General features: G+C 48.7%; 1 protein-coding gene across 1 annotated transcript in view; it reads right to left on the bottom strand.

Annotated features, from left to right (window-relative positions):
* Positions 1 to 1,044: 1,044 nt before the first annotated feature.
* TBX5 (T-box transcription factor 5) overlaps positions 1,045 to 19,832 on the bottom strand; it is a 35,464-nt gene continuing 16,676 nt past the window's right edge. The window contains exons 7-8 of the mRNA XM_059863445.1: positions 10,326 to 10,552; positions 1,045 to 1,912 (exon numbers count right to left, since the gene is read on the bottom strand). Coding sequence (XP_059719428.1) covers positions 1,335 to 1,912; positions 10,326 to 10,552 — 805 coding nt within the window. The 3' untranslated portion in view covers positions 1,045 to 1,334. The remainder of the gene's footprint in view (positions 1,913 to 10,325; positions 10,553 to 19,832) is intronic.

The following is a 19,832-nucleotide window of genomic DNA, read 5'->3' on the forward strand; positions in this document are numbered from 1 at the left end:
AAATTTGAACCTCTTGGAATCAGCTGCTTTTGTGACATCCTTAGAGTTATTGGAACTCCCATGTATAAATAAATAGGACCAGGAAATTTTACACCTGAAATATTCTGCAGTAGACATTTTTCCTTGCACAATTTTGCTTTTCCTTCTCTTTTTGCCTCCACCACTCCCAGCCTCTCATGATCACTTTCTGCCCCTTTTAAACACATTTATTTAATATCTCACTTCACACACCCAGACTGATATCCCTTTTTTTTCTTTTTTTTTTTTTTCCTTTTTCTTTTGGAGAGGAAGCAGAGGAACACAGGAGAAAATGAAAGCCTGGGATTGCAAACAAGCGTCATCATCATTTTGGTGAGCAAACTTTTTCCTCTCAGTGTCTGAATCCTCTCCTCCCTCTCCCCCTGTGGCAGCTGGCTCAGAGCCTGGCTTTCCACATGCTGCTAAAAATCCAGCAGGACTCAAGCTGGGGATGTTTGCAAGCTTGGAAATGACCCCATGCTTCTGTCAGAGATGGCTGAGGGACCAGGAAAGACCAGGAGATGGGAAGGGAAGAGGAGTGAGAGAATTACAAGTGGGAAAGGAGATGAGGGAATGGTTTATGGAATGATTCCTGGAGACAATTTTGGGGAATTTGTAAGGAAACAGCTCCCTGTGGGAGTAATTTCACTCTTGGTACAATGCCTGGGTGAGGTAGGTACTGGATTTATTTATTTGGGGGTTCTCAGTACCTCTTTCTGTTGAAAAGTAAAGATAACACTAACTAAAAAAAAAAAAAAAAAGAAACACCACTCAAAAATCCACCCTTGGTAAAAAGGGCCAGTGTCTTTTTCTTTTTTTTTTTTTTCTGAGAAATTGGAAAGAAAAAATATATATTATTATTTATTATATAACATTGTCAACATCAACACCACAAAAAAAAAAAAAAAAAAGTAACATCCTAATTGTTCTCGTTCAAGCATTCTGACCGTGGTGAGAAAGGCAGCAGGAGTTTGGTGTCCCTTGGAGAACAAAAAGAGCAGGAGGGCGGGGGGGGGGGACGAGGGTGGTGGCAGCAACACAAACTGGGTGGGACCATGGAGGGACAGAAGTGTGCTGGGCTGTTGGCTTTTCTTTTGAAACAAAAGAAAACAAAGGGGGGTCAGGGCAAGTCCCAGCGAGGCCGCTGGCTTGCAGCCTGGCTTCGGTCAGTGTCCGTCCCTCTCGAGTGCTAGCGGTGAACATTCACTTCAAGGAGTCTTGCAAAACGCTTTGTTATCAACAGGGGGATTCTTTTCCTTCTCCTTCTCCCGTTTGCTGGGATTTTCCCGTGGCTCTGGCATTCCCTGCCCCCCTGGTTAGCTGTTCTCACTCCACTCTGGCACCATCCCCACGCCGTGCACCGAGTGGTACTGGTGGGGCGACAGGGTTCGAGGCACGCCGTGGGAATACAGGAATTCCGCCGGCTGGAGGCTGCTGGGAGGGGACTGGATGCCCGTTTGAGGTCCACACTGCCTCACGATGGGCTGGTGAGAGCTTTGGTGCTGGAACATGCTGTGGGTGTCTGCGATTTGGGGCGACGTGTGGTTGGCCACGCTGCCCAGGCGGGGCATGAGCGGCCCCGAGGTGAAGTGGGCAGAGAAATGCTGGTAGGGTAACCTGTCCATGGGCTGCATGGCAGACACTGTGCAACTGCTGTACGAGGGCACGCTGGGCCACGTGTTACAGCTGATGTCCTCCAGGCTGGGCACGGGCTCCGTGGGCGGCGCCGAGCTGGCGTACATGCAGGCCTGGCGCTGCGCCGACTCAGTCCTGTACGACGTGTTCAGTCCCTGCTGCTGAGGGTAACTGGACCTGTAGAAAGGGTCCTCGTCTGCTGGAGAGGTTTCCATGTAGGGCTTCTTGTAGGGATGCTCAGTGGTGGAACATTCCTCATCTGTTGGGAGAGAAAAGTCCTGGTAGCCACCAATGATAATGTGCCCGTGGCTGAACCTCCCTCTCTGCAGTCCTGCTTTACTGAGGACGAGCTGACACTTCCCTCGGTGTAAATCCCCATCATTTCCCTGGAACTGATCTCATCTATCCTCTGGAAACCAAGCCTCACACTTGGCCCTCTCTGCTAGAGTGGGGAAGGGATTAGCCAGGAGCTCTGGGAGGAAAATCAAGATGCTGGAGGAATCCTGAGGTTTATCTTGGTGATCCCCTCATGTGCTCCCCATCTCCTTCCTGCTGCCACTTTTACCTGAGGAATAACACCTGCCTGTGACCTCTGCACCTACCAGAATCCCCACTCTGCCCCAGGAGGCTCAGAGCTGATGCTGTCAACTCAAATCCCTCACAACAAAATATTTCCATGATAAAATATAAATTATAAAAAAGAGACAGAAAAGAAGATCACAATAAAATCCTCCCAAGAGAGCACCAGTGATGGCACGGTTGGGACAATCAGATTTGGAGTGTGACAGCCCCAACCTTCAGCTGAGCCAAGGCAACTGGGCACATAAATCCACACAGGGCTGTGGGCACATAAATCCACACGGGGCCATGTGCAGGAGCCAAGGGGAACAAAGGAGAAAAGTAAATTTCACAGCTAGAAACAACAAGGCACATCTTGCAGAGCCCTTTGTTTCCTGCAGCATCCCAGGCCAGCAGAGGGAAGGAGATAAACAATTTAGGTGAAATCTCCAGGGCGAGGCCAAATGAATAAATGAATGTGCACTTATTTATTCATTCACAGGGTCATCAAATGAAATCCAGCTCTGCTGGAATGGATGGCAAAATTCCCAGGGATGAGCACTTCACCAAGAGATTTTAAGGACAGTGTGGCAAGGGAAGGGGAGCTGTTCTGACATGGATTAACTTTGCTGCTGCTGCTTCAAAAACAAGATTTCTGGTGCAGGCAGGAAAACATCCCACTTGGTTAGAGCTGTCCTGGCTGCACCCTTTGAACAGGGGTCAGATTTGAAAGAAATTTGGAACAAGTTACCCTTTACAATTTTTCTCCACCAACATGAGCTGTAATTTTTTCCACCCCCAAAATACGGTGGGGAAACAAACCCCAAACAGTTGCACAGGATGGAGGACTGAGAGGATCTGCCCCACAAGAGGCACAGAGGTGTTGCTGCCAGGCTGCTCTGAGGGGAATGCTCATGTCACACCTTCAGGAGGGGCGGGTGAGCAGTGCAGGCATCTTTTGTTTCTTCTAAACACACACATGCATGTAACCCTTATTGCCCTGAACAGCCACAAGGGCTCTCCTGGAAGCTGCATGTAAAGTTACCCCTTGTTCCCACCCAGGGGTCTTCCAATCCAGCTGGAACAACTGCTGCTGTTCATCCTGGTTCAACAATCCCACAAAGAGCAGGTCCTGAGGGACACCAGGGACATCCCCACAGTGGCCTTTGGCTCTGTAATAGCATAAATTCAGCTGGAAAGCCACAGTCCCATTTTGTTCTTCCTGACAGCATCAAAGCCTGGCTCCTTCACCTCAGCAATGCAGAGCCCTGATAATCAAGTGTCTCCTCTGCCCTCCCTGTACATTGGGGTGGGAATCAGGGTGAGAGAAATGAGCAATTCCATCCCATTTTTTAAACCAGCTGAAACAATGAGCAGGGAGATGCAGGAATGTGTCATCCTCCTCAATCCAGCTCAGGTCCAGTTTTTGTAGGAGCAGGGGAAAGGATGGGGTGCCCTGTAAGCCAAAAGCTGGAGGCACAGGTCTAACCTCTCTCCTGATCTCAGCTCCATGACAGGAGGTACATCTGGAGGAACAGCCTGAGCTGGAGCTTTTATGGACTGTGTAAAACATTTGGATTCCTGACCCACCACTGAGTAATAAGAACACTGGGGTGGAAAAACAATGTCTTGTAAAATGCAGCATTGTTCTGCTAATAAAGTTTTCAGCATTAAACCGCATCACTCTGCTGGCACCAGAAATCATTGGCTTGGGGTTTGACTGTTTATTTTATTTTGATTTTTTTAAAATATACAACACAAACCAGTCAAACTCTGTTTTTCCATGGTGTAAAACAGCCTGACTTACAACCTGAGCTTGCTGATTTTTCCATTTAGCCCAGACATTTCACTGCCTGCCACAGCCCAGCTGGGCAGAGTCACAGTGTCACGGAGCCACTTCCAGAATCCATCACAGGTGAAGAGAAAAAAACAAAGCCAACCAGGATTTCAGTAGAAACCCCATAAGTGCCCTGTGTCCTTCTATAAGCTATCAGGATCACTCTGCTGGTCCCTCTAGAGCCAGGTTCCCTGTTGCTCTATGGGGAAAGGGATTTTAAGGTGTGTAAGCACCTTGTTCCCATCTCGAAACAGGACCTAGGCATTAACAAAGGATTCCAGCCTGCCCTAACAGCTTCTGCCTATCCTTCTGCCCCTCTTCCCAGTGATTTTCCCATTTATGGAGCCTCTAATTGTTAGAGAGGGAAGTGAATGGTCCATCTGCATCCTGAGGTGGGATGGTGCAGAGCAGAGAGCCTCAGCTGGTGCTGCCTGAGGGATTTACAGCAGTCCAGGCTCTCTGGTCTTGTCCCACCCTCCCCACAGAGGAGATCAGAGCCAGCACAGAGCAGCTGGAGGGCATCCCCAGATGTGTGGAGCAGCTCTAGGGTGGAAAGGGGACATCTTCAATGACAAAAGGAACACAAGACCAACAGGTCTCTCATGCAATGCCAAAGGCTGCAGCTTCAATTCATCCTCACAGGCTTTGGAGCCTGAGCAGAGCAGCTCAAGGGACCCTGAAGGTCCTCTTATCAATGTAAGCAGGACACTGGGCCTGCTCAGGGTTTCATTCCTGGTGTTGGTTCCCTGAGCAGCTCCTTGTCCTTTTCCAGGTGCCACTGAGCCCTCAGAGGAGGTGTTTGCTATCCTGGGAGATATCCTGACCATCTCCCCCGGTTGCTGCTATTCTTGGAAGCCAAGGGTGGGGATCAGCTCTAGGGAGCAGCCCCTCGATGCTGCACAAACCTCAAAAAGCGGGAGGTGCTGCCAAGCAGGGGGAGCTGCCAGCGCCAGGGAGAAGCTGCTCTGAAGTGAATCCAATGAAAACGGAGCCTGAAGAATGGGCTGGAAACTGGCTCCCTCACAAGGAATTTGATGATCTATCTAATGAAGGAGCTTGAGCGAGAGCATGAGCGCTTCCAAGATTTCCGGTATTTACTACTTCCAGCTGGGCTGTAAATACCACGCAAATGGCTTTTTAAATGGAATTTTCCCAATTCCAAGATTCGGGCCACGTAGAATGAAATGCAAACATGGAAAGCCTCAGGACTTCAGGGTGTGCTGGGCCTCCCTCTTCCCCCCTGGTGTAAATCAGGAGAGCTCCTTCCCCACAGATGACACTCATCTCCCCAGGGTGGAAGACAATGAAGAATGGGACACGACTCGTTTGGTTTTCCAAGCTCACCCACACTTCCAGGGCGTTACAGGAGGTTCATCCTGACTTTGTGAGGGACACACAATGGGTGATTATCACTAACTCTGTTGTTTCATCCAGTCTGGGTTCCATCATGGATCTGGCATGAGCCTGAAGAGCCAATACCAGGGTGCAAGAGTGACAAAGGTTGTCCAAGAAGAAAAGGAGAAGGCAGATTCAATCAAAATGAACATCTCTAAAGGAAAAATAAGCCCTAAATCCTGGGACATGGAACCTAAGACATGCCAGCCATTCCAGCTATCTCTCACTGTTTGTGATATGGCTTTGTTGTGTTGAATGTGTCAGGGCTGTGGGACAGGGACAATCCAGCCCCCAAAAGCTGGAGTCTTTTCCACAGGCAGCAAGCTGCCAGCACTGCTGCAGGCACCTCTGACAGGATAAGGGGATCAGAGAATGGGTCAGGTTGGAAGGGACCACAGTGGCTTATCTGGTCCAACCTCCCTGCTCCAGCAGGGTCATCCCAGAGCACACAGCACAGGAGTGTGTCCAGAAATTCTGGAATATCTCCAGAGAGGAGACTCCACACCCTCCTGGGCAGCCTGACTGGAAAGAAGTCCTTCCTCATGTTCAGGGGAACCTCCCAAGCATCAGTTCCTACCTGTTGTCCTGCTGCTGGACACCATGGAGCAGAGCCTGGTCCATCCCCTGGCACCTCCCTGCAGACACTGATGGGGTCTCCTCTTAGCCAAGACTGGCCCAGATCCCTCAGCCTTTCCTCATTAGGGATATCAAACTACAGAGCCACAAGAGTGTGGCTGCTCAGCAAGAGCTGGGTGCACCCCAGCTCCCTGAACATCTCCTCCCCATGCAGGGAGTCCCTTCCTCACCCTCAGTGTCCCACAGCCACCCTGCCCTGGGCTCCACTGCATCTCTCCAGCTGCAGCACAGCCTGAGCCTTGACCAGCTCATCACATCTCCAAACATCAGCAGGGTGATCAGTGTGTCCTCCAAGGAGACATCCCATGCCTGAGTTTTGTCCTACAGATTCTTTGAGTGAAAAAAACAGAGCTGGGTAGGATGTGGGAGAAGCTGGTTCAGTCAACAAAGAGGTCTGTGCACACTGACAGGGCCAGTTCTTGAGGAGAAGGTGGAAAGGCATTGCTGTACCAGCACTGACCTCATCAGAGCAGGAAGGAGATGAAAGATAAATCCTTCCCCAGGGTGATGTCCAAGTTGGGGGGCTGAAGGACACGGTCCTCACCGGTTGGAGCCAGTGGATTCTGCCACGTCCCTCTTCTCCCTCAGAGTGCCAACTTGACAACTTTTATAACCTCCCCAGGGAGAGGCTGTTCCAGTTGCCTCCTGTTCAGCATCACAAGCATCCCAGAAATCTGCCAAGTGGTTGGGATTGTGTAAGGCTGGGAGGGAGCAGAGGTTTAGAGGGATGACTATTTAGTCCACAGGATATCTGAGAGAGAGGATAATACAAGGGAAAACAAGGCCCAGTATCCTAACTGGGATATGGGGCTAAATGAAAGACACAAGGCAAGCTGCCTGCTGGTGAGGCCTTTTGGGCTTCTCCAAGCACAACAATGGGAGAGGGAGAGGTGGAGAACAACCAGAAAAAAAGACAAAGCTCCAACTGCTCTTTGTGTCAGCCTAAAAATCCACATCAAGAGCCGAGGCCACTCCTTGATGAGATGCAGGGTTGGAGGTAGTCCAGCCTCTCAAGACCAGTGACTTTGTCCCATGCCATCAGCAATCCCGGTGTGGAGCTGGGATACAAGGCAGGATGATCCTTGCCATTCCCCATTCCTGGAACAGCGACCCCACTGCAGTGCACCGGGGTCATTCCCAATGCTGTGACCCTGCCCTCCCACCTGCACACCAGGAATCAGCAGATTAGGAGCTCTGGGATGTGTCCTTCCTTCCTTCCTCAGCCAGGAGAGCATCACCTCCCTGAAGCAGGGGAGCCTCCAGAGATAACATCCCCTGGCAGCCCTGCTGCTCTCCCCTAATGTAATTCCATATCAGATCTCCACAGTGAATCCATCTTGCCTTGACAGCTAAGAACAACACTGCCAGCCACAGAGACTTATCCTTGTCTTAGGTCACCAGGAAAGCAGGAGTTGAACAAGGTTCCTTTGAGTTGGGTGAGCACAACTCAACTAACTGAGCCTAACCCAAGGCTTGGCTCTGATTGAAGAGGAGGCAGAGAAAGTTCAGGAGATGTCAAAGCTGGAAGGAGACTGGCTTGGAATTCACCCCAGAAGATGCAGACAGCTGAACTGCCCTCTGCCCCCAAGAGCACTTATCCATAACCACAGCCTTGGGAAAGGAAATAATCCGCTGGAGATAAATCCTAAACTGCCTGAGGAGGAGTCAGTGCTTGGGGAGTGGATAGTCCAACACAATCAATGAGACTTCCAGTCCAGAAAATGGACAGAAGGACAGTAGGAGCAGACAAACTCTTGCTTTTGAGTTTTCTGAGGTGGTGGGCCTTGATATTTGTTAAGCACAAATGTAGGAAAGCAGGAGAACCATGAGGGAAAACTCAGAAATGAGAAGCTAGAACAGCAAAAAAAAAAAAAAGAGGAATATCATACATAGGATTATTTTCCCATGTCCAACAAAGATCCTTGCTGGTGCTGGAAGGAAGTTCCATGCTCAGTGACATGAAACCTTGGATCACGCTCTGATTTGTCCAACCCGAATTGCTCATCTCTAGTGATTTTTTTTTTTTCCTTTTAATTAATTTCACTTTGCAAAGAGCTGCTTGGCAGCTCAGGCTGGCTCTCTGGTTCCCATTAACTTTTGTGTTTCTTTCCTCTAAGCCCTGGTGGCTGTTTTCCATTTACCAAAGGCACGGGGAGGGGAGAGAAGAAGGCTCAGGGAGGAGAGCGGAGGCTCAGGCTGCCGGGACACCCAGCCTGGAGGAAGAAGCCGCTGGTGTCGGGCAGGACCAGGACGCTGCTCCTCTTTGATTAAAGCCTTTGGCGGCCCTGATAAAAGGCCCTTAACTGCTTGTGCCACTCAGGGCACGGCCGAGATAAGGAGGGGCCGTGGGGCCTGCAGGCGAGGCCTCCCCGGGCCTGTCCCCGCGCTGGGCCCGCAGGCCGAGAGGGCCGGGGAGCTTCACTCCGGGGCAGATAGCCGTGCCTTCTGTGACAATAAGAGGAAGTGAGATAATTGGGGGATTGAGGGAAACCACCCATGGAGACAGCACTTAGCGGGAATCCCAAAACTGGAAGGAAACCTCTGCTGGTTCCTTATCACGTTCCAGTGCGGAGGCGAATGATGAATTGCCCCGCGGGGCAGGGACACGCAGCAGTCAGGGATTGTCCCAGGGCTGGTTGTCATTTGGGCCAGCTTGTTTTGGTTAGTTTTGGAAAAGGGGGAAGAGCAGAGGTGAGAGCTCAGCTCCCAGGACAGAGGAGCTGAGAAAGGGCTCCCAGGAGCTGCAGCTCCCAGCGCTGAGGAGGGATCTCAGGGATCACCTTCCAGCACCAGCAGTGGGACTTTGCAGCACCCCAGCACCTCGCCCCCCAGCAGTGCAGGGGTTAAACAGGCCACACACCCCCCTCGGACCTGGGGGACACTTTGGGCATCTCCTTATTCCCTGCCTTACAGCCAGCTCAAGGCCAGCGTGCCCATTTCCAGTCCCTGCTCTGGCACATTCTGTGTGAGCACAGTCACCTGGAGGGGACAGAAAATGCCACCTGTTTCCCACTCTTTACCTCAGGAAAATACTAGGGTTTCTCAGGATTTTTTTTATATTTTGCATACCTGTACATAAGCCACGTGCTCCTACAATGTCTGGGGGATTCACCAAGGACGTGGGAGAGATTTCCACTGCCCTCCTGCCAGCACTTCCCAGCCCTCCCTACCTTAGACTGTGTGTCTGCACATCCCAGTGCTCCAGGGGTTATGTTGCTAAAAATAATGGCATGTGTCTGACTGATAGGGTGGTGCAGGGAAGTGGGAAGGGCTCTGCTGTGGGGAGAAATTCCTGCTGCCTTGGTGCTTGCTGCCTTCTGGTAGCTTCTCCATAGAGGAAATCCCAAGAAGGGCAACAGGGTTGGCAGAAACCAGCCCCTACTCACCCCTTGTTGCATCCAGCCCTGGAAATCCCCTATTTGTTTCCAAGTAAAACTGATCTAAAGCTTTTGCTATCTCAGTCCTACAAGTGGTGCTGCACTGAAGCATTCCCACTGCTTTGGGAGAGGAGGGCAGAGACCACAGACCCCTCATGCCTGCCCAGAACAATTATCCCAGCACTATCAGGGGGCTCTTCATGCCAGGACGTGCTGAGCAGTCACTGGAAAGCCCTCACAGTTTGATCCCTAAAGCTCTGTCAAAGCAGCTCAGTGGCAGCAGAAGGGAAGGACCATGGATATCATGGGTTTCAATCCAGGCACCCTGCCTTAGCCTGAGCATTTCTGCAGACAGAAAACTGTCTCCCAGCTGTGAGACAGCCCTGAGTTGAAAATTGGGCAAAATACAAACTGCCAAGGTATCTCCACTTGGAGATTAACCCTGTCTGAGGGGCTGCAGATAAGTCATCTTTATCTCCAGCACTAGCTATCTTTCCAAATGTGGATTCATGGTGGGTGAAAGGCACCGCCAGCCCTCCAAACAGCTCATTCCCAACCTAGCAGAAATGGGATTTTCGAGTTTCCCAGCCCAGCCTGGGGGAGCTGCCCACAACCCTCATGCCCTGCTCATCCTCCAGCATCATTTGTTGCGTCCTATTTTTGCCAAAAAATCAACTACTGGAGGAGGGAGACAAAGGAAAGTATTTTCTCACTGAATATCAAAAATACTCTCTTTCTTTCACCTTGATGCTTTTCTGCCCACAAAGGCAGTTATCCTTGGAGCTGTCCAAGGGGAACCATCAGGAAACAATGCTGACAGTCATGTTGGGAGAGGGAAAACACAAAGCAGGGAGCAGGCAAGCTCTGACCTTTTCTCTTGGTGCAGTGGTAGATCTGGCCGTGCTCCTGGGAGATGGGGTAGGGGTTGGCAGGAGGCAGCAGGTCCTGGGAGGTGCTGGACACCCCGTTCTCACACTGGTACTGGGAGCCCAGGTTGGAGGAGGCAGAAAGGACCCTGGTCTCACCACTGAAGGGGCTGTGATTCGAGGACACTTTTTGTCTCACTGTGCTCCTGGGAACAACTGGGTACTCTTTACTACAAGCAAAGAAACAGAAGAGAAACAAGTCAGCAAAGCAATCCATTAATAAATAGATCAGAGGATTCATAAATGAAGGCAGCACATTAGTGTCATGGAGTTTGTTTTGGCTTTCAGGGAAATGCAGATATCCCTCCCTGGAGGCTGCAGCCCCGTCACACTTTATCCATGCAGAACTTGTTACTCCCTTTCCTTTTAGTCCCCTTAAATTCATGCCTTTTCAACCACCACTGTTTTATACACACACATAAAATATATAAATGCAGTTTCAGCAAAATAAACAAGATTTCTATTTACATATTGCAGCATTTATAGGCTGTATACTGTTTGTAATGTATGTGCAGCATGCACATGCATGTAAATAAAACCAGCATTTCTGCCAAGCTGACTTGGAAATTAATTAAATATTTAGGTCTACTTTTTTTCCCTTATAGTAGTTGTCCCCATTCTTTTTGCCTGGAGTCTGTCAGCCTGCTTGTCCTGGATGGGGGATCCCTGCAACCCAGACCAAGCTCAGAAAAGAGAAATAAATAAATCACTGGGATTTGATGCACACCAGAGCCTCAGCAGAGCCAGGATGGGAGGGAAAGCCTGGATTGTTCTCTTGCCCCCAGATCTGGTTTGAAGTTGGGATGCTTTGCCAACACAGGCTGGAAATCCCCTCTCCTCAAAGACCCTCTGGTGTTTTTTGGAGATGTTTCTCCAAACACATTGGCAATGTGACAACCCCAAAGATGATTCCTTTTCTGCAAGGAGAGCTGAAGCTGAATAGGGGGTCTCAGACACTTCAGGAGAGGTCAAAGTCTCCTCCTGAACCCAAAGACTTGAAAAGATGCATAAAAATCAGGTAGTACAGCACCTCAAAGTGTCACCAGGCTCAGAGCAGGTACAAAGTGCTGATTCCAACACCAGTTTTCTCCTCTGAGTCTGTAACCATTGGACCAAGCTGGCTTTGAGGTATCCCCCTCACCTGTCCAAAATCATTGTTGTGGAGCAAGGACAGCTCCTTCAATGCCATCCACAGGCTCACCTGGCCACTTCCATGCAGAGGAAGAGCCCTGAACCTGCAGAGACACCCCTCAGGGAGGATCTATCACTGTAGAACTCAGAATTTATTTACCAAATTTAACAATAGCAATCATATAAACCTAGGCCAGCAGGGAGCTTTCATCCAAACCACTGCTGTGCTGGCTGCCAGAAACAGCAGCAACCGAGCTGGAATGGAAGGGAAATTCACCCAGGAGCTCAAACCCAAAGAAATGTGGCTCTGGTTGGGCCATGAAAGCTTTCCCAAGCCCAGGAACTGGGGGCTTGCCAAGGACAGCCTGCTCCAAAGGTGGGGTTTCATTCCCTGAGAGCAGCATTTGCTCAGAACTAAAATCCAGGCTGTGCACGAGGGACAAAAGACAGATGGACTGGGAGGAAGCAGAGATTTATCCCTTGGATAGTCAGGGCAGCAGTGGATGCCAGGATTTGTGGTGGGATTCAGAGGACCTGCCTGTGGACACCCAGCATTTAATTCCACCAGAAAATTTAGCTGGAGCACAGCTTTGGTGGCTTCTGGGGAAGGTCAAGAGCTGTGGCCATCAAACCTCAGGGATGACCCTCAGATCTTCTGGGTTCTAAGGGATCTCCCAGCCCTGTCAGGTGATAGTTTTGAGCTGCCTGTTCCACCTTCACACCGTGATCCTCAATGAAACTTGTACCAACATGACACACCTAAGCTGCATCCTCACCTTGTTTCTGTTCCAAGGACATCACCTGCAAGGAGGTGACTCCTGGATGTGCCTTTCTAGCTCTCCTTCCTCAGGAGAGGCTGCATGGATTGGCTGGGCCTCACACAAGCAACATCCAATTCCCAAAAAATGACAGAGCTTTGTTTTGTTTCCCCGTGGGGAACACGAGAGCTGCAGTGGAGGAGAGAGAGGGGCATCTCATGGCATGATGCCAGGCCGTGTGACACTTAGGAACATCTTGCACTGGTAGATCTGGCCACAGTGGGTAAAGCAGGATGAAATCCTGGAGGTGTTTTCCAGCCTCAGTGATTCTATGATCCTTTCCAAAGGCCATCTCTTTGGAATGTGATCTCCATGGGGGTTTCTGGCCATAAATTCTCAGTGGGAACCCATAAAGGTCAGGCCCTTGCTGTGCCAAGCCCCACACAAACACTGGGGAGCCATCTCCACCCCAGATACTTCTCACCCAAACCAACACTTGTCTCTCTTTCAACAGAGAGGGAAAAGTGATCAACCTGATTAGGGGTTTTATTTCTTGATGAAAAACTATTTTCCTAGAATCATGAAGGTCAGAAGAGACTTCCAAGGTTGAGTCCAACCTCTGATCAACACATTGTCAACTGAACCAGAGCACTGGATGCCACATCCAGTCATTCCTGGGGCACCTCCAGGGATGGAGATTCTACCACCTCCATGGGCAGCCCATTCCAAGACCTGACCACCCTTCCAGTGAAGGAATTCCTCCTGGTGGCCAAAGTGAAGCTCAGCTCCTTTCAGGCCAAGCAGGAGCTGTTTGTCTGCAACAGCAACACTTTAACCCCAAGTGCCAGAGCACAGGGGTGCTGGGTTCCAGATTCCTTCCAGCCTGCATTTCCCAGCAAACAGGAGAATCTCCATGGCCAGAAGAGAGGACTGTGGTGCTCTGGGGGATACAGCAGGAGCTGGGAGTCAGGAGGGAACAGGTTGGAGTCACCAAGTTTCCAAACAGCAATTCCTGGGAGGTATCGCAATAACTTCTCTCCAGACTGAAATATTTCCATTTCAGTCAAAACATGTTGGGTGCTATTTTTGCCAAAAACTCAGCTACTGGAGGAGGGAGATGAAGGAAAGTGTTTTCTCACTAAATATCCAAAATACTCTCTTACTTTCGCTTTGATGTTTTTCAATGCACAAAGGCTGTCATCTGTGTAATTCTGCATATTCCTCCTTATAGGACCTGAGCTGAAATAATTCTTTGGTATCTTCTAAAGCAGCAATCATCTCAAAACATTTCTATTTTTTCCTGAACCCACTCAACACGTAAAGTGCACACCTATCATTTTTAAAGACTGAAGGACAAACTGAAATGGATCAAATTTTTTTTTTTTCAAGTCACTATTTCCAAAGTAGTGGTTGTCATCCTGAGCTAGAGTTTATTGGAATGAAAGATTTCTGTCATATCTAGAAATGTTGCTGTCCAAAAAAAACCCTGTAGCGAAGTAAGAAGGGGGGGGGGGGGGGGGAAATTAAACCTTAAGTAATGTAGGAAATTGTCCACATAGCAAGGATGAGGTTGTTGATGCTTCTGGGCCAAAATGTTTGTTTTACATGGGGTGTTAATAGGCTACTTTCATTTTTCCATTAAACATTGCAAAACCAGAAGAATTTTTTTAAAAAAATTGATCAGGAAAAGAATTTACAAGGAAAAAACCTGTCCCTGGTCTATTTATAGTCTGTTGGAGGCTAATAATGAATATTTAGTTACTATATTAAAATAGCAGAAGGGGACAGGGAGGAGCAGCAAAGGTGCTGTGTAATATTTTGATCTTTGTTAAAACTTGGGGTAAGAAATCATGGATGAGGTTCAGGACTATTGGTGCTAAAGTCTGGACTTTGTTCTTGCCTCCCACCTTGCCAGAGGTCCCTTAAATCCACAGGGCTGGACAGCTGCTCTGCAGAACTTCCCAGCAGCACCCACATTCCACTTCAAATTCCTCAGAGAACTCCCACCCTACAGATCAGGCCTGACAAGTGAATCCCTCCTGCAATCCCAAATCCCACCTCTGCCAGGTGGAATTAGAATCCCACTCTCATTTTCTCTCATGACAACTTCCCCTTTCCCTGGCCAAGTGATGCTCTCACCACGACAGACTCAAGAGTTTTGTAAGATCACTTCTGCCACAAACTAACAGCCAGCAAAGAATTCAAAGGAGCAAATTCAAGATGATTTTGCAATCTCAGAACCAGAAACCTTGTTGGCCACTGCAAATTACTAATAGCTGGAAAAATGATAAATTCAGACCTGCACAGAGCAGCACCCAGTTCACTTTCTTGCTTATTACTACACTCTAAGAGAATAAAAGTTTTCCATATTTTTTCATGAGCAGACGTGAAGTTTCCTGATGTACCAGCCAAGGCATAGTAAATGAAGCTGCCAGACAAAAACCTGGTTAAAAACCTCTTCAAAAATCCACAGTTTAGAATCAGGAAGCTCCTGCATTGAAGCATCCAACCCCTACTGCCCCTAAACAAGTTATTTTAGAAGATGTTCCTGATATTTCTGCAGCACAACATTGGATACCTCAAGGTTTTCCAGAGCTGCTGTAGCTCATGGCAACAAAGCTTCAAAAGATTTATTAAATATCAGAACCCAAGGATCTGTTTGAGGTCAAAGTGAAGCATGACATGGGAAAGGATTTCCTTTCCATGTTTTTACAGCAGCCTTGGAAATCCCTGAACTGTCTAAATCTTTTTCACAATATCAAATCTTAGTCTAAAACCTGACCCAAGGATGAACACAGGGATTCCTTTCCACTCTTTCCAAATTTCCAGGAGATTTTAACTCCTCCTTGGGCAGTCCCAACAAAAGGACAAATATTTTTCACCCCATCAGTGCTGTCCCCTCTACCCAGCACAGAATCGACCTCCAGTTCCAGATGTGCAAACACAACTCTATGACTTTGGGGTTTACAGCTCCCAGGCCACCAATTGTTGTCCTTCCTGCTGAGGCTCAAGAGGAGGGAAGAAGTGGAAGTCAGCCATAGCAGACACAGCAAAAGGAAGAAAGGGGAAAAAGTGCCTGGAGTAAACAGATCATCTCCCAGGGAAAAAAATCGAAGCAAACCCAGTTGTCAGTGTCAGCATTCATTTCAGCTGATTTCCAGCATATTGAAATAAAACTGAACCACTCTCAAGAGGCTGTCTGGAAGGGGATAAACTAGAGCAGGGAAGGAAATGGTAGGAGAGGAATTACTGAGGACTTCCTGCAGTCTCAGCCTCTGATTAAACACGACCCCTCTCTGTGTGGGGACTGCAGAGCAGCTCCAGAGAGAGTAACACACAAGATGGGTGTGCAGCAGCACAAACCAAAATATCCACTGAGGAACACGAGAGTCTGTTCAGTGCCCCATTCTCCTCCAACACAGCAAATGTCCTGACCTTCCTGCCAGGACCTGAGGGGCTCCAAGATCCTTGGGTTGGGATGGGAATCTCAGGCAGCTGAACAGGGCTGAGTGCTGGTGCTGTGCTGGGGCAGGGGCAATCCCAGGATCAATCCAGGCTGGGGATGAAATGATGGAGCAGCTCTGGGGAGAAGGGATTGGGAATGCTGGTGGGGGAGAGCTGGACATGCCCCAGCACCCAAAAACCTCCCATGTCCTGGGCTGCCTCCCCTGCATCATGAACAGCAGGGCAAGGGAGGGTTGCTCTGCCCCACTCAGGTGAGACTCCACCTGCAGAGCTGCCCCAGCCCTGGGCCCAGCAGAGGGAGGACCTGGAGCTGCTGGAGCAAATCCAGGAGGCACCAGGATGGTCAGAGGGATGGAGCAGCCCTGCTGGGAGAGCTGAGATTGGAAATTGTCTCTGGAAAATAGAAGATTCCAGGGTGACCTACAAGAGAGTTGGAGAGAGACTGTTTACAAGGGCCTGGAGTGACAGGAAAAGGGGAAATGGCTTCACACTGGCAGAGTAGGTTTAGATGGGATATTTGATTAAAAAAGCCACCCCTGTGAGGGTGGGGAGGCCCTGGAACAGAGTGCACAGAGAAGCCGTGGGTGCTCCTGGGAGTGTCCAAGGCCAGTCTGGATGGGGCTTGGAGCCACCTAGGATGGTGGAAGGTGTCCCTGCTCATGGCAGGGGGTGGCACTGGATGGGCTTTAAGGTCCCTTCAACCCAAATCACTCCATGATGATCCTGTGGTCTGTTAGCAAGTCCTCTGAGCAGGGCAGCCCAAAGCCATCTGTGCAACCAACCCAAGAACTAGCAATAAAAAAGAGCCAGGTAGAGACCAAGAGCTCTCATTAGCAGGCAAATAAATGATAAATTTCCCCAGAAAAAGATGCTGGAGGAAGAGGAACACAATAGGAGCTGGAGAATGGATGTGGGCCAGAGGCAGCATCTCATCCCTTTGTGCTGGGCTGAGCTGCTGCTGTTTAAACCCTGCTGCTCAGATCCCTGGAGGAAGGTCAGTGACAGAAACTGCAGCTACCCTGTGTTTCTTGAGTGGCTTTCTCACTTCAAAAAAGCTGTGAATAAGCGAGATCTGCCCGCCTTCCCTTTGGATTTCATCTGAATTCTGTCAAATTCTACAGAACACATTTCAACCAGGACCAGGAATATTTCCCGGGGGATGTGTGCTGGAAGAAAGCATCCCCTCCCCAGCAGATGTTATAATGCCAAATCTCACATTGAAAACATTTTAGACAGGGGGTGACCCCTGGGAGATTTCAGTGACAGAACCTGGGAAATGGAAGTGGATTAAAGATGCAGTGAGAGGACACAAGAAGAACGAGGTGGTTTGCAGCAGACCAAAACTGACATGCTTGAGTCAGCCTGGTGCTCACCAGTCCAACAGGATGTTGGAATGCCAGGGAACACCAGAGCTCATCCATTTCTTCTGTTGGCACCCCAAAATGCACTGTCATCTCTGTCACGCTGGCTCTGACTCATGGAGCTGATTTTGTGTCCTCGGTGCCTGGCCCTGTTTCTGCTCTCAATGACACATGGGAATCTCTGGAATAATTCCTTTGGAGCCAAGAAGATTGCTGTGGATCAATGCCAAAGGCAGCAAACTGGCTCGTGATCCCTGACAGAGAAAACACAGCCACCACGTCAGACCATGCTGTCACTCTTCCCTGTCATGTGGAGCATTCTGAATTTTTTTGTCACTTTTCAAGGGGGAGCCAAGAGCCACCATTTCATGGCATCATCGTCCCCCTCAAAAGCCTCCCCAACAGAAGCTTCAAGGGTTGAACTGCATTAATTTACAAAGTTAATTAAATTACAAAGTAACCAGGGCCTTTCAGACTACCAGAAGCTCCTCAGCCCCCATAAGAACCACCAGAGACAATGGGAGCTGCAGATGAGCAGCAAGAATTGCCTACAGGGTTGACCAGAACTGCTCCCTCACAGTGCTCCAGACCCACACATGTAGTAAAACTCCCATCCCTCTATGCATTTTCCTTCCTTTTAAATGTTTTTTGGGGGTTTTTCCCTAACCAACAAAATTAAATCTCAACCTCATGCTCAGAAACTGGAAAGCTTTGAAAAACCTCTTCTTCCCAGAGGGTCCATCCTACGGAGAGGCTGCTGAAGGCACCTCTTGTGCTTCAGGAAAGAAGGGCAGTGGGAAGAAAATGAACATTTACTGGAATTTGGATCTCTCTGGAGCTCATGGCTCCTCTTTTTCAATAAAATAATCTCCTGCTGAAAGTCTTCACACCACTCCTGAATGAAGTTCTACCTGGACAGACTTATTACCATCTTTCTGGGAAATAAGGAAAAAACCATTATGGGAGGCCCTGGAAAGGAGAAATCCATGGAGAGGGATGGACTCAAAGCCATGGTGAATGTCAGGTCAGAAGTTTCTGGTACACTCTGCACTGTTATAAAAATGTGGGGGTTTCCAAGTACTCTTTTAATAACAAAGGAATAGCACTAAAAATGCATCCCACCATATTCTCCAAGGGCATAAATGGGCATCATTCCCCTAAAACCAGGATAGACTGGTTTTAGGGGAATGATGACTGGACCATCACTGGGAAACAACTTCATAAACATACATTTATATGTTAAAATATATAACATATAAATTTAATTACATTTTTATATATATTTATATGTTAAATCTATATAAACCCACAAAAGGCAGGGCATAGTTCTGCAACATTCTCAATCCTGAATGGCTCTTTATCTCACAGACACAACCTATTTTTTATAGCTACAATTTATTTATATATATAACTGATTTTATGTATTTTCATATATAATTTTGAATATATTCATATATCTACATAAAAAACCCACAAAGGTGGGCACATATTTGCAACCTTGAATGGGTCTTTATTTCACTATAATCATCTTATCCTGCCCTCCCTTAAAAAAATGCCACCTTTGTAAAGGCACACAGCCATTCCTCTGCTAAGTTATTAAAATGAACATCAGAAATTATCCAGTAAAGGCAAGGATTTTAACCCTTCCAGCCCTGCCAGGCCTGAGTGGGTGTATTTATATATTCCAAGTGTTTCTGTTCCCTGCATCACCGACCGCAGCCCCTGCATAAAAATGCCAATCAATTTTTAGCACGGGCTCAGCGTGGCTTGATGCCATGCTCTTCATATGGCACTGAGCCCTTCCTAAGAGTCCTCCCTGTTCCACCTCCTCCCTCCTGCTCCAAAAAACCACCCCCCCCGTGAATCCAAACCTTCAAATCTTTCCAGTGGCTGTAATGAAAGGGTGGTTTGGCAGCAAAAGGAATATTGGCTGGGGGGAACACATCATCACTCAAGTTCCAGCAGAAGCTGGGAGACTGGCACGGGGTGGGGGGAGCTATTTCGAGGGGTAGTGCCACCATAAATAAATAAATATTGACAGATCCTGCCAGGATCTGTTGGAAAGGGCAGGCAGGGAACACAGGGCACATTCAGGAGCCCACGGAGATTATTTCAATGGAGCAGATTAAGTGCTGCCTATACCTTTTTTATACATCTATCTTGGCTTTTCTGAGGCTGAGTCTGAACATGTTTGTACACAGGAAGACATTTGCCCAGTTTGGGTGGGTTCCAGGCATGTTTGCAGGATTGCAGGAATTATTTGGTGCCTGACAGCACAATTTTCCTGGCTATGGAAAGCCACGCTCACATCATCAGCTACAACCAGAAGTGACCACCTACAGCTGGCTCCTGGGTGGGCAGTGGGAAAAACCCTCCCATCAGAAGGTCCCAAAGCAGGTCCCTCCAGCAGGAGCCAGAGAATAAAGGATCTGATCCCTCCTGGAAAATGCTCTATTGAGAATCTCCATCTGTCTTAGTTAGGATCGTGGGTATGGCACCATTCCTGCAAAACATTTGCACCAGGAAGCAGCTTGACACATGGAGAAAGTTCCAAGTGAAGGGAAAAGCACGAAGTTAATTACCAGCAGGGCCTGACATTTAGAAAAGGACATTAAACAGGATTTTCAAACAAGATTTAGGCTTGCTTTTCAGCTTAAGTACTTGCAGCCAAACCCAAGATTCTAAAAGGCCTCCTCAGCCACCTGGCCCTGGAGATCCCAACATTTTCTAACCTT

Source organism: Haemorhous mexicanus, chromosome 19 (assembly GCF_027477595.1).
Source record: "Haemorhous mexicanus isolate bHaeMex1 chromosome 19, bHaeMex1.pri, whole genome shotgun sequence".
Classification (NCBI taxonomy): Eukaryota; Metazoa; Chordata; class Aves; order Passeriformes; family Fringillidae; genus Haemorhous; species Haemorhous mexicanus.